Genomic DNA, 25,263 nt, shown 5'->3' with positions numbered 1-25,263 from the left:
CTGGTTAGTTCTCAAACATTTTGGCTCCCAAACATGGCAAGTCTGGAAGTGACTGTTCTAATTTATGAACTATTTTTGGAAGCCGAATGTCCAATGGGGCTTCCGCGGCTTCCGAATGGCTGCAGGAGCTTCCTACAGCCAATCAGAAGCCATGCTTTTGTTTCTGAACGTTTTGGAAGTCGAACGGACTTCCGGAACGGATTCCATTCGACTTGCAAGGTACGACTGTGCTAGATTTTAAACTATAACAAGAAGCGGTGATCGTGTGTGTAGCGGGTAGTGTGTAGCAGCTGCTCCCCCCAATCATCAATAAAAATACATTGTTAACTAATATTCTGCCCCCCTAAAACACCTGGCTACACCCATGGCGGCGACTGAATTTAAACTATAAGTAAAACTAAGTAAAGCAAGATGTTTAATATAAAGGAAACATGGAGATGGTGGGAAGTCAGATTCATGTAGAAAGCACATAGTTGAAACTGTATGTGTCTCTTGTGATATTATTACTGGATTGATCAAAATGAAGATGACTGCCTGTTGTGTATATATATGGAAAATGAATAATAAAGCATTATTATTATTATTTTTAAAAAGAAGTGTGTGCCTCCAGTTTCTTTCTCAGTCACATAGTAAAGGAAGAGGGGGTCAGGGAAGGTGTAAACTAAAAGCTTGCTCATGGCTGGTGCAGAGGAAGAGCTTGGTGGCCTCTTTTACGATAAACTATCCCCCCAAAAGAAGGAAGGAAGCAGATCTGGGTGTGTGCATAACGTCCATTAGAATCAGATCAGCCATCCAGTGTCACCTAGGAGAAGGGAGTGGGTGAGGTTAAGGCTTGTCATGGGTCATGCACATGGGTATGTTGTTGTTGTTGTTTAGTCGTTTAGTCGTGTCTGACTCTTCGTGACCCCATGGACCAGAGCATGCCAGGCACTCCTGTCTTCCAGTGCCTCCCGCAGTTTGGTCAGACTCATGTTGGTAGCTTCGAGAACACTGTCCAACCATCTCGTCCTCTGTCGTCCCCTTCTCCTTGTGCCCTCCATCTTTCCCAACATCAGGGTCTTTTCCAGGGAGTCTTCTCTTCTCATGAGGTGGCCAAAGTATTGGAGCCTCAACTTCACGATCTGTCCTTCCAGTGAGCACTCAGGGCTGATTTCCTTAAGAATGGATACGTTTGATCTTCTTGCAGTCCATGGGACTCTCAAGAGTCTCCTCCAGCACCATAATTCAAAAGCATCAATTCTTCGGCGATCAGCCTTCTTGATGGTCCAGCTCTCACTTCCAAACATCTCTACTGGGAAAACCATGGCTTTAACTATACGGACCTTTGTTGGCAAGGTGATGTCTCTGCTTTTTAAGATGCTGTCTAGGTTTGCCATCGCCTTTCTCCCAAGGAGCAGGCGTCTTTTAATTTCGTGACTGCTGTCACCATCTGCAGTGATCATGGAGCCCAAGAAAGTAAAATCTCTCACTGCCTCCATTTCTTCCCCTTCTATTTGCCAGGAGGTGATGGGACCAGTAGCCATGATCTTCATGGCACATGGGTATAGCCAGGATTTTTGTTGGGGGGGGTGCATGACTTTGTTAGAGGGGGCAGAACTGATGTGATTGGTCAGTTAGTTAAGTATTTCTATTGTTTTACTTTACGGGGGGGGGGGGGCAGTTGCCCCTCCCCAGCTATAACCATGGTCATGCACATAGCAGAAAAGGATGGCTTCCCACTGCATAGTGTCACAAGCACACACAGACACACACTCCATGCAAGTGAGTTTAACCAAAGGCACGATCAGCTCATTAGGTTAAGACACTTTTCAAACAAGCAGTTTTGTCCCTCTGTATATCGCAGGAACTAGGGATGCGGGTGGCGCTGGGGGTTAAACCACAGAGCCTAGGACTTGCCGATCAGAAGGTCGGCAGTTCGAATCCCTGCGACAGGGTGAGCTCCCATTGCTCGGTCCCTGCTCCTGCCAACCTAGCAGTTTGAAAGCATGTCAAACTGCAAGTAGATAAATAGGTACCGCTCCGGTGGGAAGGTAAAGGCGTTTCCGTGCGCTGCTCTGGTTCGCTAGAAGCGGCTTTGTCATGCTGACCACATGGCCTGGAAGCTGTACGCCGGCTCTCTCAGCCAATAAAGCAAGATGAGCGCCACAACCCCAGAGTCGGCCATGACAGGACCTAATGGTCAGGGCGCCCTTTACCTTTATGTCTTGGGAACTAGTCACTTCGTTTCAGTAAGTCTTGTTATAGATTTGTGGGATACACCCCCAAACCCCTAGAAATTAATAACTGGTAGGATTTTGATCATTTCGGATGTGAAGGGAGAGATACAAGCTGTAGGATTCCCTGGGCTAGCTTATGCAAAATGACCTTGCCAAGCCAGGGCCGTTAAGAAACAATACAAGACCATTGAGAGCCGCTGGCAATGCAAGAGAACTGTCCTTTGCCCTCTGCCTTGAGGTGTGAACAGAGGCAGGGGGGTTTGGAAGATTGGGGGGTTGTGAGGTGACAGGAAAAGGGAGTCTGGTAGCAAGGGGTTTGGGGAAGAGGAGAAGTGCCCTACGTGGGGCTACCTTTGAAGGTGACGCAGAAACTACAACTAATCCAGAATGCGGCAGCTAGATTGGTGAAAGGGAGTGACTGCCGGGACCATTTAACACATGGGTAGGCAAACTAAGGTCTGGGGACCGGATCCGGCCCTGTCGCCTTCTAAATCTGGCCCACGGGCGGTTCAGGAATCAGTGTGTTTTTACATGAGTAGAATGTGTCCTTTTATTTAAAATGCATCTCTGGGTTATTTGTGGGGCATAGGAATTCATTCATCCCCCCCCCCAATATAATCCGGCCCCCCACAAGGTCTGAGAGACAGTGGACTGGCCCTCTTCTAAAAAAGTTTGCTGACCTCTGATTTAACATGTCCTAGACCTAATGGATATTCATTGGCTCCCAGTACGTTTCCGAGCACAATTCAAAGTGTTGGTGCTGATCTTTAACGCCCTAAACAGCCTCGGACCAATATATCTAAAGGAGCATCTCCACCCCCATCACTCAGCCCAGACATTGAGGTCCTCCTCTGAGGGTTTCTGGCGGTTCCCTCACTGCAAGAAGTGAAGCTACAGGGAACCAGGCAGAGGGCCTTCTCGGTAGTGGCGCCCGCCATGTGGAATGCCCTCCCTTCAGATGTCAAGGAAATAAACAACTATCTGACTTTTAGAAGACATCTGTTTAGGGAAGTTTTTAGTGTTTGATGTTTTATCCTTGTTATGTACTGAAGTTCTCACCCTGGGCCAGCAGGGGGATACTGTAGATGTCCACATATGCAAATAAGGGATTGAAAGTGACATTCAGTGATTGGATAGTTACAGAAAGTTGTTACAGTTGCGTTGTAGTGGAGCTCTATATAAGCAGGCTGGCTGAACCCTTCAGTTCAGTTCTGTTCTGGCCTGTGAGTAAAGAAGAGCTGTTTGAAGAACCACTCTGTCGTCTGATATGTTCACTCTCAACATAACAATCCTGTCTTTACTATTCTGCTGGGATCCACCTGGAGTGGCTGGGGAAACACAGCCAGATGGGTGGGGTATAAATATAATCACCATTGCCATCATCTTGGGCAGGCTAGCTGAAGGCTGGCTGCACTGCTGTGGGGGTACAAGGCGCTCTTGAAAGAGCCATGCTGTAAGATTTGGACTCCTTCCATGCAAACTGAAGGTGTAAATAGGGGAATAAACCATCTTTCTTAAAGCTACAACAGTCTCTGCTGTGCCTCAATTCTCCAAAGTAACACAAGTCCGGGGTGAGTGCCTGGAACCCCCAGGAATCTTGCAGAGATTGGGGAAGGCACCCAACTTTTGTAACAAGCAATTTATTATTGGAAAAGTGACTGGGGTTTGAATTGGCTGCCCCATGCTTTCAGAGCTGCAGAGAAGAACAGGCTCATTGGTTAGCTCGCACCCGGCCAGCTTCTTTTGCTGGGAGTGCCTAAGCCTCCCCAGCTGTTTTTTTGGCAGTCAAATGAGCCTGTGTCCTGAGCTGGGAGTCTAAAGCCTATTCTCGCCCCATTCATGAGGGCAGTCATTGGAATCACTGTGGCTGCTTTGTGGCTTAAAGGCTTTTAGTCTAGCCCATGAAGACATTCCAATGGCTAGCCTAACATTGGATCCACAAATACCTGCCCACTTATCAGGCAACTTCTTGATTTCATATGGTTTGTGTATGGGATGCCATTGTCACCAGTGAGGTCAGCCCCATTCCTCACCGTGGATATATGGATGCACCACAATGCCTTAAACTCACCGAGAGTGTTACACCAAAACTGCAATTCTTAGCAACTTTGCAGCAGACCTTTCTGTCATCGTTGATAATAATCAACAGATCAGTCCAAGCCACTTTAGCACTGTAGTAATGAAGGCGATTGGGGGGGGGCCTGCGCAAATTTTAACGCAGGAGTTTCAAAGTTTCAAACAACCTCCTAAAACGCAGCAAATGCAGCCCTGCAACATACGCAGCAGAATCCTATCTACGTTTGTTTCAGAATTAAATCCTGCTGTGTTCAGTGGGGCTGACTCTTAGGTTCATCAGTTGGCAGAGCTTTTATTTTTGCTATTTAAGCCAAATGCGGAATAATACTTAGCACTGACATAGTTCTTAAATGCTATGTATGATATGTGGATATGATCAGGCCAAAAGTATGTATGCCATTAATTTGACTCTGAATTGATTTTGGAATGAATTGGTTTTAGCATGTATTTCAATTAATTGATTGTGATTTTATGTAAACTGAGTTATTTTTACTGTTGTTAGCTGCTCTGAGCCCAGCTTCAGCTGGGGAGGGCAGGATATAAATAAAATATTATTATTATTATTATTATTATTATTATTATTATTAAGTTCCCTTGATTTCAATGTGATACAGCATGCGCTTACTTTTTTTAGCTGAAATCAATGAAATTGAAAGGTGCTTAACTTGATTTGTATCATTATTCCCTTACTCCTGCAGTCACCAATGTGGCACCCTCAGGCACCCTGCCTCTACCATATTTTATCTTTAAAATGAATGAATAACAGCTTTGCAGGGATTGTTTGGCAGCTGGGTTGACTCTCTTTGGTCTGTTTTATTAGTTTTGGGGTGTGTGGGTGTTTTGCCTGTTTGTAGGGGGAGGAGTCTTGAGCATCAGCAGTTTTTCTTATGTGAAATGGGTATTTTGCAGTGCCCACAAAAGTTTAACCTGACATGTAAAGTTGATGTATACTTTAATCTGTAATTTTAGCTTATCACGTATACTTTTGATTTTATTCTTTTGCCTTTTTATAAACCTATTTTTAGTGTCGGTTTTTTGACTATTTTAATCTATTTTTAAATTCTTTTGTTAACCGTTTAGAGGCTTAGAGGTACACAAATTCTGTTAATTAAAAGAAATTTTCAAATGTTTCCGGGCCCAAAAAGGTTGAGGAGCCCTGTCTTAGAACAACCTGATAAGGTAGGCCAGTGTCTAAGTATTGCAGCCGTGGGACTGATGCAGAAAGATGTTTGTGGCTGAAGTAAGATTTGAATGGAAGGCTTTTAGGCTCAGTAACAGCTCTCGTTCTTAGCCATTGTACTACCTGGATTCCCAAGAAGAGCTGGAGAAAGCAATGAAGAGGAAGAGCTCTGCATAACCCCAAAGTTTGCCTGCACTAACATGAAAGAGCAGTTGGCCCAAGAAGTGGCAATGTCTTGCTTGGTCTATAATTCTTGACCCAGCTGCCCAAATCAGCAGACAATTACTCATCCATTTCTGCCAGGGATTGATGTGTCTTTGTTTTACTACAGCAGAACCTTAAATGCCAATTTGCATTCATTTTTGACAATACCATTTTCCTTCCAGTTTCACTTGAAGTGAAATTTCAGGGCAACTTGATATTCCTCCACTGGCATTCGAAAAAGCATGGGCAGAATTTCAGATGCAAAAAAAGATTCATTCGCCCTAGCAAAATTTCTCACGGTGGGGCTTCTATACAACCACCTCAACTCATGCTAAAAGGGTCAGGAATGAATTAGACTTTCATTATCATAAGACTGCCTTTTTGTCCAGGCTATTTGTGGGTTAGAAACCCATCGTATGCTTATCTTTGTAAAGGAAAAGCGATGGCAAGAAGAATTAGAACAGCTCTTTATCAGCTGCAAACAAAACAAAACAAAAACCAACATTTGAGGAGAAAAGCAAACTTTTCCTTATTTCTATGATGACGCAGGATGGAGAGAGAAAGTAGCCCTCGCATTGCAAGGAGCTTGAGAAACAGCCGAACTTTTTTTTTTGACAAACATGCTGCTGGTCTAGAGAGTTTTATTGCTGGTACACAGCACACTTTGTTCTTTTTTGTTTTCCTTAACCTGCTGGTGGTTCAAATTAGCAACGCAGGCGTCTGAAATGTTTGACAAGTGGTCAGATGGAGAGATCCACACCCATATTCCCACCGTGAAATGACGGGAGGAGATTTAAGAGGAAATGAAAATAAAATGCATTTGCCCCTGTTCCCCCAGACAGGGTTTTAAAAAACACAGCACACAGGGACTAAAACCATCCAGTGGAGTTCAGTGATAAATTACCAAAGGTGCTGAAATCTGCATCAGCCTTTGGCAAGTTTCATTCTTCTTGCTCTAATTAATATATACATGCATTTTACAATTAGAGAGAGGAATGGGACATTTTCGCTGTGATTCTTCTTAGCGCTTGGTTTTTCCCAATATTTTTTCTAGAAGAAAAAAGGATCAAAGGGGCCACTAGAACAGACTTGCCAGTTCTCCTTAGCTTCATTCTCTGTGCACCTCGGTTAGAAAGTAAAGATGACACATCTGCTGTAATCTTAAAGAGATTACGGGAAACGTTTCATATAGAACATATATTATCACCAGGAAATAAGGTACACATATATGAGTCCTGGTAATAAGAACATTTGTGGGTATATTTCAAAGCATGATCTGAATATTTATATTATTTTTACTAAAACAATACATTGTTATTTGACATAATTCGTATGCCGCTTAAAGAGTAAAACTTCTAAGCGGTTTACTGAAACTATTTTACTAACAGATATAACAGCAAAGATAATATTCCCAGGGACCAGCCTATTCTCCAGAAGGCGATTTGGAGGCTAGAAGAGGCTTCTAACTACATCTTTATTGAAACCTAGTCAGTCCACCCAAAAACAGATAAAAGTGTCTCCAGAGGGCCAAACCTGGCCAAAGGATGCCAGAAAAGGTAAGAGACTATTTTGCTGGGAAGTGACCTCCTTAAAGAGAAAGTCACTTTCTCCAATAATGGCACTGCCTATATCAAGCTTACTGCTTAGAATAGCAGGCCAGGGCATCTACCAGTGAGAAGGACCTTAATGCTTTGCTGTGTGGACCCCTGCCTCTTGGGGATTAGCTTGCCAAACAATTTGCCGCTCACAAAGATATTGAAAATACAAGGCTATTAACTCACAAGGAATTCCTGTGCTTCTAACTGGATGTGGGTGCTGAAGACGTGTGAAGAGCATCATAGGAATTTCTGCTGAGCAGAAATGTTTTGCATACATTACTTGGCTGTATCTCATGTATTGTTTCAGAAAGAGTGAACCAGGTTAAGTTCACAGGTTTCCCAAACCAGCCTTCAGAACAGACTCTGAAACGTTTCCAGAAGGAATTATTCCACACTCCAAACAATGATCAGTCACCAGTGGCCCTTGAGAGAGACAGCTCTGCCCCACAGTTGCCATCCCAGAAGCAAGAGGGGTACATGAAGAAAACAGTAGCCGTGGTCTTGGAATCTGCCAATAGCCCATTGGGGGGAGAGGTAGCAGAGGCTCGGTTCACCATGCCTTCTTCAAAGCAACCATAAGGCAGTAAAATTGTTCAGTATGAACATTTACAACACGCTCCTTGGCCAGTGCTTCCCATTTCCTGCTAGTGTCCTTCCCCAGCCACAAAAGCCTTATTCTGGGGAAGGAGCATGGGACAGCAGGCAACAGAGGAATCCCTTGGAAACCTGTGGTACCATCTGAGTAGAGCTTTCGGGCAGAAGTCCAGATCCCAGCTCAGCAGAATGAGGAGTTACTAAACGCTGCAAGGGTGGCGTAGCACATTTTGAAGGAAGTGGAGTCATACACACCATCTAAAGAGGGTGACCCCTTAAATACAAAGTCTAAAACTACTCAACAGGCAATAATAGCTGTCTTTATTTTTCTTTTCTCTAGTGTCCTCTTATTGCTCCTTTTCTCAAGAATGTATAGTGGAGATGCAGGTGACCCAGATTTCTTGGTATGTCCATTAGTTCTTTATTAATTCTAGAATGTTGTTGGGTCAGGGAACAGGAGGGAAAGTAGCTTTCCCCAGTCCTCACATCTCTGTATTCACCCCAACTCTACCTGATGCTCAGAATACGCCTATTCTGCTCCACACATACATGTTCAAGGCAGACAAGTTCTTTCCAAGAAGTGTGGAAGCACTAGCAGCCTTTCTCAACCTGTGGGTCCCCAGATGTTGTTGAACTACAACTCCCATCACCCCTAGCTAGCAAGGCCAGAGCTCAGGGATGATGGGAGTTGTAGTCCAACAACATCTGGGGACCCACAGGTTGAGAACCGCTGTGACTAGAGGATGCTTGCAGGAGGTAACAACTTAGATGTAGCATCATCTAGGCTGCATAATAATGCCAACACTGGACACAGTGCTTGGTTATGCTGAGGGTGATATAGTTTATTAAACCAACCCCTCTTCTTAGAGGATTTCCCAACCTTACTTTGCCTTTTGCAAAATGCTCAGTTCCCACTCGATTAACCTGCAAATCGAGGGGTGTTTTCGTTCGGAGCATTCTGTATCAATACATTGGTGTGCATCAGGTTCAGACAACAAGGCTGTCCCGCTACAGACCTGCCGAAATACAGGCTTAAGCACCGTTGGGAAGTCTTACAAGACCTACTTGTGCGGGCTGGTGAATTTTCAGTGAATGTGATGGAACTTCATTGTTTTCCTTTGTTCCCTATCTGAGTCTTTGGCGTGGGGTGGACATCCATATAAAATGACAAAACAATTTGCCGTTGACTCAACGTGCCTTAAAATGGACTGACAGAGTTGCTGGCAGAAGTGGGAAAGATGTCTTGTTTTAAAAATGCATGGAACGGGGAAATCGGCCAATTCAAATATGTCATACTTTGCTTTGTTAATATTGCAATACTCTTCTCAATGGTTTAACAGGATCACTAGGCCTGAGCCTTGGAAAGAGACAAATAGCCCTTAAGTCATTATTACAAAAGGCTTATCTATGGAGATGCAATGACAGAAGAAATACTGTGACAAGAGTGCATAGCAATGTAAGCATCAGAGCATTGCAAATAGGAAGTGACTGGGAACCTGCCCAGTTAACAACACTGCTCTTTGTATGACAGCTGTATGTGACAATTACTCAGGACAGCCAAACAGGAGACAGAAAACATATTGGAAACACAGAACAGCTCTAACTCTTGGTTTCTGAGCAATTTTCAGGCTGGATTTGATTGTATGCATGTATTTTTATGTATGTATGTTGTAACTCATAAAAGGGTGTTTCCCCTTTCCATTATTTGTCAAAGCAAATCACCAAGCTCAAACTCCAATAAAATTCTCTTTTTGGGGGATGGGAGAGATGAAATATGCTTATGAGATCTCCTAAGTTATTGGAAAATACAAAGCTAAAAAGAGAATCCAGGCAACTGGACTTTTATCACAAAAGCTGCATTTTGTTAATTATCTGTATTAGTATGTGTGGCATACTAATTACTGGTATTAGTATGAATATCATTAGTAATACCTGAATGACATTATAATGCCAATCTATTTAATTTCTAAAAGTGAAAATATAGAAGAAGCCAAAGTAATCAACTGGGACATTCCCCGTCATAATTGCAAACCTATTATTGACCAAATCAGGGAAGAAAGACAAAACAAAACTGAAAATGGACAAGATGTTCTCTCTTAGACTTACAAAATATAATAGGTTAATTTGCATTAATACATTCCTGCTTGCATCTCCTTTTTGCTTTTCCCCTTATCCCCCTGCCTCCCCCAATCATTTCTTTTAATCATTACCTCATTTACTTTCCCAGATTTGCAAAGAACCTTTATGCAAGAGTCTGTTTCCACAGACTAATCTTGACAGTGGGTTGTTGTATACCTATAAACACTAGCATTATCATTAAGTTTCAGTTACTCATCTTGCCCTTTCTAACTGTCCTATAGATTTGTTTTAGGCACTGGAGAACAAGTAGAGAAAGGGCAGAATGGGAGATTGTCCATTGCAATTAATTGTTGGCCCCACAATGTCTGCATTGCTCCAGTTCCTAATATATGCATATTTTCTTTTTTCTTATTCTACTCCCCTCTTCTCAACAGAAAGCTGAAGAGAGACCAGGCAGGCATTCAGAATTAACTCCATCTTTTTACTGAGGTAAATAGAACATCAACTTTGTCAGGAGGAAGACAGCTTAGCTTGTCAGATACCACTGGCAGCTTTCATCCAAGGGTTCCCACTGTGTGATAAGCATCCTAGGCACTTTTTGACTTGATTCACAATTTATCTGGAACATACAGAAATAGGCTTTCCTAAATATTTACCTTTATGGCCTGTCATGCTTGAAGCTGTATGCATTCCATAACCTGCTGGGTTTGTTGTGCAATACCAGGCTCATGAAGTGTCATGTTTAGCAGATTAATTTTATTAAAGCAAGTTTCTAGTCTTTCAGACCACTTTTTTTTTGTAAAAAAAAAGTGTTGGCTCAGTCTGCATAGATTTCAGAAGCCAAATGCAACCATGGATTCGGTTCCAAGTGGGAAGGGGATGCATGAGTCTTCCGACACAGTTAAAAAATAAATAAGAAAAAAGGATCATAAGATATGTCATTGAACAAACAGCTTGATACAACAATGGCCACTTGTTTTTGATGGACTTCTGGCTAGGATTTCTCCCCCTGGGGTCTTGGGCCTCCTTCCTTTGAGGTTTTTAAGCAGAGGTTGGATGGCTATCTGTCATGGAAGCTTTAGCTGAGATTCCTGCCTTGCAGGGGGTTGGTCTAGATGACCCTTGGGTCCCTTCCAACTCTACATATGATTCTATGAATTGTTTTACACATTGCAAACAAGCTAATGAATGTTTGTACTGTGCATGCATACATACCGTGCACATGCCAATCCCCGCTCCTTGGTCTATGGACATGTTTTGCAAGGGGACCTTTTGCAGGCAAAATTGGATCTTATAATTCTGCCCCCTCCTTTAATCATACCTGTTTAAACATTTTCATCCCATTTTGGCTGTACCAAACTTTTAAAGAAATGGCTACAAAAACAGTTTTGGATGAGGTGCCTCTAGGCAGGTCTGACACAGGTGTTTCAGTGTGAGGGACGCATGGCAAGTGCCCTGAGCGAGGACAAAACCCCACCGCTTTATTGTTTTCGCGACAATTCTGTTTTTATTAATTATTATTATTCTGTGCCCCCTCGCACTGCCCTAAAGGCATGTTTGGGTCAGGGAAGCAAGTGGCTCTGTGGGCCTGGTTACAGCTCTCACACACTTGGGCCTGCTTAAAGGCTTGCTGGAAAGAATTGCATTTACTTACAACGATTACACCCTCAGTTACAGTTTTCTATGTAGGTAGCAAGACTTTTTTTCCAAGCTGGAACTCATGGGAACTCAGTTCTAGCACATCTCAAGTGGGCATCAGGTGGGCACCATTGTCATTATTACACACCCTCCAAGTGTCCCTATTACCCAGAAACAGTACCAGATTTACAGAAGACATACCGGTTTCTGATTTGATCCCAGAATGCCCCACTTTTCCATCAGACGTCCCTATTTTCATTGGTGAACGGTTGGAGGGTATGGAGTTATGCGACCCCCCAAGCCAAGCAGTTAAGTAACCTATAAAACCTTTAGAAGACAGGAAGGCAGCCCTATATTGGGAAGTTCTTTAAATGTTTTATTATGCTTTTATGTACGGTATGTTGTGAGCCACCCAGGGTGGCTGGGGCAACCAAGCCAGATGGGCAGGGATATAAATAATAAATGTATGATGATGATGATGGAATAGGACGTCCCTATTTTCATGCTGGAGGTTACGTAAATCTGGGACTCATCACATACCAACAAATCACGGGGGGAGGGGGGGGAAATCAGAGCCCAAGAAGAAGAAAAGGAAAAACATTAAAAATTTAAGGATGTCCAGGATAACTCACCACACGTGGTGGAAACTTTTAAATTTATTATCATCTTCTGCCACAACTGGAACAAATAAATCTGGGACTGCCCCTAGGCAATAGGGACAATTCCTTGTTTATTTATTTATTGTTGTTAATTATTATTATTTTGCGCCCCCTTGCACTGCCCTCAACGCCTATTTGGGAAAGGGAAACAGGTGGCTCCATGGGCCTTCTTGCTGCTCTCACATGCTTGGGTCTGCTTAAAAGGCTGGATGGAAAGAATGACATTTACTTATTGCGATTACACCCTCAAGTTATCATTCTATGTCGTTAGCGGTTCTGTTTTCTCTTAATAATTAGTAAGCCGCCTTGAGCCTGTCAAGGAAAAAGGCGGGGTATATAATACAGTGGTACCTTGGGTTAAGTACTTAATTAGTTCCGGAGGTCTGTTCTTAACCTGAAACCTGAGGTACCACTTTAGCTAATGGGGCCTCCCGCCGCTGCCGCGCGATTTCTGTTCTCATCCTGAAGCAAAGTTCTTAACCCGAGGTACTGTTTCTGAGTTAGCGGAGTCTGTAACCTGAAGCCATAGCTGTCAACTTACAGATTTGAAAATAAGGGACCAGCAGCCTTGAAAATAAGGGGCCAGCAGCCAAAATAAGGGACCTGCAGCCTCACCTGTTCCAGGCACTCCAGTCTTCCTGACCTCCTGAAGTCTGGTCAAACTCATGCTGGTAGCTTCGAGAACACTGTCCAACCAACTTTGTAACCAGAGGTTCAACTGAATAGAATCTGAATCACATGCACCACAAGGCCTATGCAGCCTCAACTTAAGATGGCTCCCCGGCCTGGCTTTGCACTGCAAAGTTTGCAGCAGCACGTGCAACAAAATGGCGCCCAGCATTCAAAAAACCCCTCAGCTTGCATTAACTAGCCACACACAAGGCATGCAAGCTCCACCCCCCAGTCGTTCTTAGACTTCTTATTGGGTGAGCAACACAACCAAGCAACACAGTTGGAGCCTCCCTCCTCCCTGACTGGCAGGGAGGGAGGGAGAGGAGCTGCTTCCTTTGAAATTTAAGGGACATAATTTAAGGGACATTTAAGGGACATCCATCAATAAGGGACAGCAGCGGGACATAGCTCTGGAATAAGGGACTGTCCCTTCAAATAAGGGACACTTGACAGCTATGCCTGAAGCGTCTGTAACCTGAAGCGTATGTAACCTGAGGTACCACTGTATATGTAACCACCATCATAATAACAGCATAGAATGGGTTTGGCTAGAGCCATGGTTCCCAACGTGGGGCAATTTGAATTTTAAGGGGGGCAATTCCAGAATGAGTTATCAACAGTTAATGGCTTTTTCGGCTTCCTCCACTTGAACAGGAGTTCACTTTTTGAATAATATGTCACGTGGGGGGGTTGTCAATCAAGATTTTAGAGATGCTTAGGTGTGGCATGGCCCTCCCCCAAAAAGGTTGGAAACCACTGGGCTAGAGGACCCTCGTGGTCCCTTCTAACATACCCCGGAGGACAAGGCGAAAACCACCATCCCCGAGAAGGGCGCGAAGCCCACCCTGAGGCGCTCTCGGAAGGGGGCGCCTCGACGTCGGTGGCCCAGAGGCTTCGGCGGGGAGAGGAGGAGCGGGAGGGGCCGGCGGCGGCGGCCTGGAGCGCCGTCCCCGCCTTCTCCCTCCTCAGGGGGCGCCTCGGGGCGGGCAGCGGGAGTCGCCCGAGGGTCGGCCATGGGCCCGGGCGCCTGGCTGCGCTGCCTGGCGCTGGGCTGCTGCTGCTGCTGCCTGGCCGGGCGGTGGGGCGGCGGCCCGGCGGTGGCGGCGGCGCTGGGCGGCGGCGAGTACTGCCACGGCTGGCTGGACGCGCGCGGCGCCTACTCGGCCGGCTTCGCCTGCCCCGAGCGCTTCGACGCGCCCGACGCCGCCATCTGCTGCGGCTCGTGCGCCCTGCGCTACTGCTGCGCCGACGCCGGCGCGAGACTCGAGCAGGGCGGCTGCACCAACGACCCGGCGCAAGCGGAGCAGCCGGCCGGCAGCGCCCGTGAGTGTCGGCCGGGAACCGCCGGGCGAGGAAGGAGGGAGGGAGGGAGGAGTGGGGTTGGGTTGCGGGGGAAAGAAGCGGGTCCCCGGTGGCGTGGAAACGCGGACTCGGAGTTGGAAGGGGCATCTAGTCCACCCCCGTGCAATTCAGGACTGAATGCAGAGTTGGAAAGGATCCTGAGAGTCATCATTTTAATGTTGTGTTTTAATCTTGTTTTAAAGTTGTATTTCAGTTAATTGTTTTATTCCTGGTGTTAGCTGCCCTGAGCCCGGTCCTGGCTGGGGAGGGTGGGGTATAAATAAAATTTAATAATAAGAATAAGAATCATCATCATCATCATCATCTAGTCCACCTCCATGCAATGCAGAACTAAAGGCAGGGTTGGAAGGGATCCTGAGAATCATCATTTTAATGTTGTGTTTTAATCTTGTTTTTCAGTTGTATTTCAATTAATTGTTTTATACCTGGTGTTAGCCGCCCTGAGCCCGGTCTTGGCTGGGGAGGGCGGGGTATAAATAAAATTTAATAATAAGAATAAGAATCATCATCATCATCATCTAGTCCACCTCCATGCAATGCAGAACTAAAGGCAGGGTTGGAAGGGATCCTGAGAGTCATCTAGTCGAACCCTCTGTGATGGCAGGAATCAATGTGATGTGTTAGGATCGCAGAGTTGGAAGGGACCCCCGAGGGTTTTCTAGTCCAGCCCTCTGCAATGCAAGAATTTCAACCAGATCATCCATGACAGGTGGCCGTCAAGGAAGGAGAGCCCATCATCTCCCAAGATTTGAGGCCGTTCTCCTGTCAAACGGCTCATACAGTCCAAAAGTTACTATTAATGTTTAGTCGGAATCTCTTTTCTTGTAAATTGAAGTCGTTGGTTAGTAGCATCCAAAGCAGGAGAAAACATGGGGCAGCCGTTTAGATATTGGAAGATGGCTGTCGTATCTCCTCACAGTCCAACCCTCCTGCCCTGGCGCCTATGGATCCCACTACAAACCGCCTGTTTAGATTTTGCCCTTCAGGCTGTGTGGAACCACAAGCACCTTCAGGGAGAGCAGACAGCTTATGTGTGTATTTCCTTGGGCATAAATTTCTGCGGAACTTAGTGCGAAGAAAGTGGGCGCAGGTTGGCAGTCTTAAATATTCCTCCTGTATGGGTCCCCACCACATGCCTTGATGAAAGGAAAATTGCTGGGCTAAATTTATTTTTCACGCCAAGCCCTGAGAGTGGCTGCTCAGAAGTCCCAGGACTTTATTCCCAAGAGAGTTTGGGTAGCGTTGAAATCCGCCTGTCTTTCCGGAACGCATTCTAGCAGTTGTTGCAGGGTTACCTTTAATCTTAAGAAAACCCTGATGCCTTTTTCTAGCAAAAAGCTCACTGTGGTGTTTTAGAAAGCCGCTACATTGCATAGTCCTTGGCACTGAGCTATTCTTTCTTTAACAAAATTTTAGGACTGTTTAATTAGCTGAATTCATTGTAAAAGTTTTTTATTTTTTAAAGTGGGGGTGTCTTTAAGTCTGTCTAGAAGTGAAGGGCATTTGCTACCTATCCTAGGAGGTCAGGATCTGCCCCAAATCAGATGTGGGGTCATGTGTGGCACTGCTATTTTCACCAGTTATTAAGGGACAAAGGCTGCAATTCTGTGTGCATTTACAGAGGAGTATGCCCCATTGGACACAGTGGGACTTCTGAGTAAACTTGCACACGATTGCGCTCAAAATGTTATTCACCAGCCAAGCAGGTGGGCTTGGTAAATCCTCAAAAATATAAAGTCTGACAAGCATTTCCCCCCTTTCTATTTCATGCTTTTAATCCGCTGAGAGAGGATCAGAGTCGCAGATAAATAGCAGAGCTCATGGGCGATGCTTGGGAGAACTTTACTGACTCCCTAGACTTTTAAAAAGGGGTAGAAAGCAGCCCTTTCATGGGACACAAACATATTACAGAGAGATCACTACCTTTCTTGTTCAGGTACGTAGTATGGACTTACTACTTTCAAAGCTGCTATCTTGGGTAGTCAGTACTTGGATTAGAAAACCTTCAACCCATCATAAACTTTGCTGCTGTCCAGTCCAGGAAAGCAACTTCAATAAAATAAAATAGAATCCCTTTAAAGCCCACCCCAAATATACTGCAGTAAAAGAAGATGCAATACAACATTATTGCAGCTTTTATCTTTCCTTTTTGTTTTCCTAGATCTTCAGAATTGGATCACTGGTTAAATAGGAAAATATTCAGGTCACATTGTGAATGTCAGTTGCTGGAAACCACAGGAGGGAAGAGGTCTCTTGCGTTTGAATACTACTAGCTGGTTTCCCACAGGCAACTGTGAGAACAGGATGCTGGACTAGGTGGCCCATTGGCCTGATCCTGCAGGCTCTCCTTATGTTCTTACTATTGTCAATGTCCCCCAAAGCACATTGTTGATGTTTTGTAGGAAAAAAACCCAATTGCCCCACCTAGTTTGAAAAGAAACTCCCAAGCACAAAACAAAAACAAAATATAGAACAGTCCCCACTGAAATCACAAAGATTGACATCAGATCTAAGCCCCCATAACAAGTAACGGTGCACAAGGCTGTAACCTTAACATTCAAAAGAGCAGAATTGGTCTACTATCCTTTTCAGAGTCAGGATCCCTGTCGAGTCAGTGCACCCGCTGCCCCGTTTTCTGCATCTTGTAAAAAAAATTGAAGAAGTTTGCAAATACAGCCAGCAAATTATTTGCAGCCAAATTTAGGGCATCTTTCCTCCGACTTCCTATGAATTCGTTGGGACTTATTCCCAAGTTAAAGTGTGCCTAGGTTTGCAGCTCCATTCACCAGTCCCACAGCAATGGTCAGGCCTGCAGATTTAACTTTGCAACAAAATCTTTATTTCAATGTCTTCATAAAAAGGCATTCTAGAGCTCTGGCGCTGTAGTGTTTTGGTTTAAGACATTTCTAGTTTTGGAATTTACACGTTCATTTCATATAAAGGAGGGAGAAATTGCTGGAAACCAAAAGCACTTCCTTCACCCTTGAAAATAAGAGAATTATCCCGGGTTCTCTAGTGCAGTACTTTTCTTAGGACCATCTAAAAATAATAACCACGAGCGGTGAGATAGCCTTATGAATTTCACAGAAGTTTTTCTCAGAGTTAAACAGAAAGGAGAAGAAATGGGGAGCAAAGAAAAAGGAAGCATTTTGTAGCAAAGTCGGTTCAGATATGCCAAGTGGAAAAAATATTGTTGGAAATAGTTACTCTTCTAACAACAAACAACTTTCAAGTAAGGAAAGTTCCCTGAATGGAAATACAGGGTTAGAGTGGCTTGAACTAACTGGGGAATTCCAGTAGAGGGTGGAATCATTGATCGCAAACTTTTTTTTTTTAACTTGTCCAGTGAGATTTTTGTTCCATGTGTAGAAAGTGGAGGCTGACCAGAAAAAAATATGGATTGGTGCAGGAATTGGTTGAGACCTGACTAAGAAGAATTTAGATGCTTGCAGTTAGAATTTTAGCTGGGGTTGGATCCAGACTCAGTTTGTTGAATGTAGGCATCATCAAAATCAATCGGACAAGCTCATCTTAGCTTAAATTTTCTCCCATTGATTTGATTGGAAACGAAGTGGAACTAATTTAGTCTGGCTCCAACCCATTAGTGAGTGACCCAGAGAATTAGTGTCAGGTATGCTATTAAGACTGATTATTGTGCCATCATCTTTGTGAAGCCCTTTGTCCGAAAACGGAAGAATATAAAGCAATGATTTTCTAATGCACAAAGCCTGGCTATATTCTGTTCATAATTTACTTTTCCTGTCTCGCTCAGAACCAGTCTATGTGCCATTCCTGATCGTCGGATCAATATTCCTCGCCTTCCTTTTCGTGGGCTCCTTTGTCGCCGTTTATTGCTGCACGTGTTTAAGGCCAAAGCAAACGCTGCCACAGCCGATCCGGTTTTCTCTCCGAAGCTACCAGATGGAGACTTTGCCCATGATCTTGACCTCCACTAGTTTAAGGACTCCATCGAGACAATCTAGCTCTGCCGCCAGCTCAAGTTGCACGGCCGGCTCTCTCGGCAAGTTTTCATTTGCCAGGCCAGAGTCTAGCTGTACAGCGGCACCTTCACCTCCACCTTACACGCCAGGCTGCTTGCAAATGGGCCACTCCGTCAGCCTCTCTCCGCCCTCTGGGTTTTTGGTGTCGGGACCATATTTCTCCTATCCTCTGGACTCCGAGCCGTCTCTAACTGGGAAGAGCGTTCCGGAAACTTAGCCAGAGCTGAGCGAAGCGTTCGAAACAGTGCTTTCGCTAGGAAGCACAATGGACTCCTGTGTTACGTGGTTTTCATTGTGGTGTTCTCTGCTTACGGAACTGAAAATAACGTGAATGGGTGAGTTACCCTTTAGAAAAAGTGTCAATTATTGCAGGAATTTTCGTTTGGTACTAGGACTTGCCGATCAGAAGGTTGGGGGTTCGAATCCCTGCGACGGGGTGAGCTTCCGTTGTTCAGTCCCTGCTCCTGCCAACCTAGCAGTTCAAAAGCACATCAAAGTACAAGTAGATAAATAGGTACCGCTCAGGTGGGAAGGTAAACGGCGTTTCCGTGCGCTGCTCTGGTTCGCCGGAGCAGCTTAGTCATGCTGGCCACATGACCTGGAAGCTGTACCTGGCCAGTAAAGCGAGATGAGCGCCTCAACCCCAGAGTTGGTCACGACTGGACCTAATGGTCCCTTTACTTTACCTTTGGACTTGTTGGAATAAAATGCACTTTCCCAACTGATGTTAATTTGGAGCATATCTGCATTCAGAAAGTGTCACCTGACCAATGTGTGTCATTGTGTGAGTAAAGCTGCACATTCCTGCCTTGCAGGGGGGTGGATTAGATGATCCTCAGGATCCCTTCCAACTCTACAATTCTATGATTTTTGTGATCTAATATGAGCAGAGTTCTGGCGGATACAAGGAAAACATTGTTTGGATAATTTATTTAGGCAATAGGTAGCATTAGTGATGGTTTCAATGTGAACATATCAGCTCCAGATAGTGGGATATCTGACTGGATCGTGCCCTGCATTTTGTGTGTGTTTTAAATATAGGCTTACCTTAAAAAAATTCACCAGCATTAGTTTCACTTATTATAAAGGGAATAGATTTATTCATAGATATTGGAAGATCATGTCACTAAAAGAACAATAATAAAATGAAAGAAAATTAATGATTATAAGCCCCATTTTTTATTTTATTTTTAAAAAAGGGTATCTTAACACTGAATTAAAGACACTAACCAATGCCAACATTTGTAGGGCCAGGAAAAAAGTGATGCACTGTTTTGAATGTGTGATAGCATAGACCGTTGTGCTAGGACAGTTTCACATGTGATGAGATTGCTGGGTATTTCACTAATATGCAAGCTTTAACTAAGAGTTTGTACAAAATTTCTCACAGTCAGGAGAATAAGTTGTAATAACATCTAAAAGCTATACAGTAATTTCACAAATGTGCAGCATATAAAACATTAAAATGCTGAAGTAGCCTTGCCTATTTATTGAGTTTTTGTCCTGTGACTTAGAAGACAAAGCTGGGTAAATAAAAGTTTTATTTTGTAAAATCCGCACTATCTAAAATAATGTTTAAGAACTGTAACTTAAAATGTATTGACAAGCTTGACAATGTTTTGTAGTCACAGGTTTTCTCCCAATAAAACGCTCCACGGCTGAAACAATATTTTGGTTGTCCAATATGTTTATGTTTTGAATTAATGGAAACATGGGGTGGAATTCAGAGTTGCACTAGGGAGACTGTTCCATTAGGCCAGTAGAGATGCTTCCTCTGATAGAGCAATATCCCCTCTCTGCCCCTTGTGAGCTGTTTTGGGGGTTCTCCTGACCCCCACAGAGCTGTTTATGGAGCTTGTGGGGAGGAGGGAAACCCCCATGGCACTAGTGGGACTCATTATGCTGGCTCCCACTAGCATAACTAGTTTACTTTCCTACAATTGCTTATATTTCTGAATTGGCAAAATGGCCTGTAAGACTGCTGAATTTATTGGCCTGCTGAGAGTACATGAAAACTTTTTGCACAACTTAAAATGGTCAGAAATCAAAATTAACAGGTGTGTAAACTATTTACACTGGGGGTGGCTGACCTTTGCCCCCCCCCAAAGTTCCTAGACTGCAGCTCCCATCATCCCTGACTACTGGCCATGCTGGTTGGGGCTTATGGGAGTTGGAGTTGAACAACAGCTGGAGAACTGCAGGTTTCCCATCTCTTGTGCTGCATCTTAATTTTAAGAAATCTTTTGTTGTTTTTAAATTTTCTATCCTGCCTTTTCCTCCCAAAGGAGCCCAGGTAAAGCAGCGTGTTTTTAATTTAAGAATATATGTAGACGCAAGCTCCGTTATAACAAATGTGACGCCAGAGTTTTGTCGAACCGCAAACACTGTTGTGTTCTGTTGTGTTTTTGAATACACCTCTGAATCTGTTGAGTAGCCAATTAAAGCAATGATTTCCTGTTTTTAATGCTAACAACAACAACAACAGTTTATTTTTTATACCCTGCCCATGTGACTGGGTTTCCCCAGCCCCTCCGGGCGGTTCCCAACAGAATATTAAAAACACAATAAAACACCAGACATTAAAAACTTCCCAAAACAGGCTTGCCTTCAGATGTCTTCTAAAAGTCAGATAGTTGTTTATTTCCTTGACATCTGGTGGGAGGGCGTTCCACAGGGCGGGTGCCACTACCGAGAAGGCCCTCCGCCTGGTTCCCTGTAACTCCATTTCTTGCAGTGAGGGAACTGCCAGAAGGCCCTCGGAGCTGGATCTCAGTGTCTGGGCTGAACGAAGGGGGTGGAAACGCAGAAATATAGGGTGGTTTTACTCAAAGTAGACCCATTGAAATAAATGAACATGACTAAGTTAGGCCTGTTAATCTCCGTAGGTCTGCTGTGAGTAAAGCATAGTTGAATACCTCTCATAACAAGGAAACGGGTGAAACATACCCACATTTCTGCACTGATAACGATTTTTCAAATTTTTGATTCTAGCTACTTAAATTCAGTGTGCTTGAAGTAGTTTGGCATTCCCATTTCCCCGTGTGTAAATATAGGGCTGAGCATGACCTGGATGTGGGGTTATCCATGCTGTTTGTGCAGTTGGTTTTTTCTCCCCTGTGGGAAATGTGCTGTGATGCAGACCCCTGCAGCTAGCAGGATTGAACCCATTGCTCATCAGCTAGTGAGGAGAGGACTCAATCCTGCTGGGTGCTGCTTTGAAGGGAGTTGACCCACAGGTCAACTTTGATAGATGGGCAGGACCTCCCACTTAACAGTCACATCATGGGACAAGAATCAAGAGTTGGCCTCTGGGTTTTGGAGGGATTTAAAGGTGAGGCCTTCTGGGCCAAGAAACTTCCCCATCCCTGGCTTAACCAAGCAACCAACAAACAGGTCTCATTTCTTTAGCCCTCAGTCTGATCAAGAATAAACACACCACTATGTAGATCTGGGGAACCCAGTGCCCCAAGAGGATTTCTACAGCCTTTCTTTCCTCTGGCAGTTCCTTATATCACCTGCAAAGTTGTCCCTGAGGGTCAGGTGACCTTTCCCACCCAAACCTTGTTTGTAAACTCGTTGGATGCCAGTCATTGGAACGTTCATTACGTAATTTCAGAAAAGCGTGCTGAATTTCACTGAAGTCCTCCACATCACATTTGCTGTTCAGAGCATGCCACCACTAAAAGAAAAGGTTCCTTGTATCGTAAATTGAGTTGGTCTTTGAATATTGTTTATAAACCCAGATTTGGATTACACTGGAAATGTTGCACAGGCCTCCGAGTCCAGATTTGAGCCAGATATGGAGAGGAGATGGCTGCCAGGTTATGAAACTTCTCTCTTTGTCCGTCTGTTATTTGACATCTGTCACCCAGTATTGGGAATGTCATGAACCGAGCAGCAGCAAAATGCTCTCAAATAACAACAGCTTGGTTTTTGATTTGCTTTTACTTAAAAGTAAAAAGGAAATCCTCTCAGGTATCTTCTATGGCTCTCAAGCATCTTATATGGCCAAGTCCACAGGTGAACAACTCATTGAGAATTTCAGGATTTGTTTAATGATTGTCACTCAGCAACTGCAATCCTAAACTATTAAGACACAGCTTGTGAGGATTCAGTGGTATAGCATTAAGTTCACCCTGTTAAGATGCAGGTACATTAACAAAACAGCCTTGCCAATGTGTTGGAGAGGGTGTAACACAGTTGGCAGAACATTCCACATGTGGTCATGTGAACATGCACGGTCATTCTGGGACAGAGTATCTGCAGAAGCAAGCAATATTCCCAATATTGGGTGACAGATGTCAGATAACAGACGGACAAAGAGAGAAGTTTCATAACCTGGCAGCCATCTCCTCTCCCTATCTGGCTCAAATTTGGACTCGGAGGCCTGTGCAGATCCACCTCTTTTGCTTCTTCCTTTCTGCCTGAAGGAAAGAGACATTTTGGGCCCCTGTGCTATTGGGCCTGGCCTGAGGGACCACAGATGCCAACCTGAATAAAATATGGTAAGCCTTGCCCCACATAACTGATCACATGACACGGCACACACATACCATTTGAATGGCAATGCTCATTTGGGGAGGGGGGCTCAAATATTTTATTGGGGGGCTGAAGGGACCTTGGCCCTTAGGAGTTGGCTCCTATGTGGGGGCAATGGTCCTACTTCACTCATGTCCAGGGTCCTTGAGGTTCTTCCTCGCTCTGTGGGAATTTTTGTTGTTTAGTCGTGTCCGACTCTTCGTGACCCCATGGACCAGAGCACGCCAGGCACTCCTGTCTTCCACTGCCTCCCGCAGTTTGGTCAAACTCATGCTGGTAGCTTCGAGAACACTGTCCAACCATCTCGTCCTCTGTCGTCCCTTCTCCTTGTGCCCTCCATCTTTCCCAACATCAGGGTCTTTTACAGGGAGTCTTCTCTTCTCATGAGGTGGCCAAAGTATTGGAGCCTCAGCTTCAGAATCTGTCCTTCCAGTGAGCACTCAGGGCTGATTTCCTTCAGAATGGATAGGTTTGATCTTCTTGCAGTCCATGGGACTCTCAAGAGTCTCCTCCAGCACCATAATTCAAAAGCATCAATTCTTCAGCGATCAGCCTTCTTTATGGTCCAGCTCTCACTTCCATACATCAGGGGAAAACCATAGCTTTAACTATATGGATCTTTGTTGGCAAGGTGATGTCTCTGCTTTTTAAGAAGCTGTCCATCATGTGGCTTCATCATGGCCTGCACTTCCTCCCAGGGCTCCTCAGAGGAGTGGCTGGGATGAGGGGGTGACGAAGATGAAGATGAGGATGAGCTGAACCACCCCACGCACTTTATCCCTGATTGAAGCATCAGGTTAGATCCCCAACTACTTCCTCATTCAGCCGCTTAAGGAACTTGGGGTAAGGCTGCCCATCTCCAGAGAAACCAGACAGGGCATTTCAGAGCTGGGCATGATGTAGGTGCTCCCCTCAGTAGATCTCTCAAGACAAATCAAAGATGGCAGCCAGAGAGGCCTCCAGGGCGGGTTCCACTCATGAACTCCCTTCCTTGCCCTCAGTGAGGGATACAATGCAGATGCTGGGCCAGGAGACCTACCACCTTCCATGTGTCCCAAGGTAAAAGACTTCTGGGAAAGGATTTATAATGAATTGAAAAAAGTGTTGAAAAACACATTTATTAAAAAACCAGAAGCCTTTTTACTTGGTATAGTGGGGGGTAAAATCCCCAAAAAGGTTGTTACTTTTTTTCTGTATGCCACAACAGCTGCGAGAATATTGTTAGTGAAGAATTGGAAGAAACAAGCTTTACCAACTATCGAAGAATGGCAGATGAAGATGGTGGAGTATATGGAACTTGCCGAACTGACCGGGAGACTGAGACCAGAGAGAAGAGGCGGTGGAAGAAGACTGGAAGAAGTTTAAGGAATATTTGAAAAAATATGTTAATATTTAAACCTTAGAATAGCTTTGGAAGTGGTTATAGGCTGTAGGGTTAGAAGTAGAAGATAGGGTATTTTAAAATAGTATTATTTGTAAGTGATAAAATGTGAAGTTAGAAATTATGATACAGTGGTACCTCAGGTTACATACGCTTCAGGTTACATACGCTTCAGGTTACAGACTCCGCTAACCCAGAAATAGTGCTTCAGGTTAAGAACTTTGCTTCAGGATAAGAATAGAAATCGTGCTCCAGCAGCGCGGCGGCAGCAGGAGGCCCCATTAGCTCAAGTGGTGCTTCAGGTTAAGAACAGTTTCAGGTTAAGAACGGACCTCCAGAACGAATTAAGTACTTAACCCGAGGTACCACTGTATATGTAAACTGCTAAAGATGAAGTAAAATGAAAATCAGATAGGTGGGACTTGGGGAAACCAACTTAACAATGGTTAGAAAAATAAGGATATGACAAGAAGTTGTTCGTATTGTTTGTCCTTTCTGACTGTTTTTTATTTGTGTTATAAAAAGAATAATTTTTTTTTTGGAAAAAAAGGAGACTTACCACCTTCCTTCCGACCAGGAAGTTGATGTTTAATTTGTTCCTTGTTGGACAGCCAAACAACTGTTGTGTTCTCTGCTCATTTCAGCAGCCACACTCTTTTAAAATAGCTGTGGTACCCAGAGCACAGCATGAAGTGGGCAAATGGAGAATTCCCTGTGAGCCCAGATAATAGGGCTCGGCTTCCAAGAGCAATGACTTGGGGTGGAGTGGGCTTGGGACACTGGCCAAACATTGCAATTCTTTAAGCACATGTGAATAATAATAAAACAAATCTCAAGAGAACCCCAGCTAAATCACTTGTAACTTCCAGGGTGCGTTAGAACTGTCAGGCAAAAGCAAGTTGTGGTTACCAATCAATTGTAGTAAGTGGATTGCTGTTTTCAGGGGCGCTTGTACTGCATACTGGTAGAATTTGGAATTAGCACTTGATGATCAGCTTCTTCAAGAATGCAAGAAAGCCAGGAATGGCTCCGACGGATAATTTTGTTCAAACTTGGTACCTGTT

General features: G+C 44.4%; 1 protein-coding gene across 1 annotated transcript; it reads left to right on the top strand.

Moving 5' to 3' along the window:
* Positions 1–13,929: 13,929 nt before the first annotated feature.
* Positions 13,930–19,948, top strand: SHISA3 (shisa family member 3; the record flags this gene model as incomplete). Its single annotated transcript, XM_081020190.1, has 2 exons — positions 13,930–14,239; positions 18,051–19,948. The coding sequence occupies 2 exons, from the start codon at positions 13,930–13,932 to the stop codon at positions 18,494–18,496; spliced, it is 756 nt and encodes a 251-aa protein (XP_080876316.1). The 3' UTR covers positions 18,497–19,948.
* Positions 19,949–25,263: the final 5,315 nt, after the last annotated feature.

Source organism: Podarcis pityusensis (genome assembly GCF_964106645.2).
Source record: "Podarcis pityusensis genome assembly, chromosome: 9".
Taxonomy (NCBI): Eukaryota; Metazoa; Chordata; class Lepidosauria; order Squamata; family Lacertidae; genus Podarcis; species Podarcis pityusensis.
This window is presented reverse-complemented; position numbering and strand designations above follow the sequence as displayed.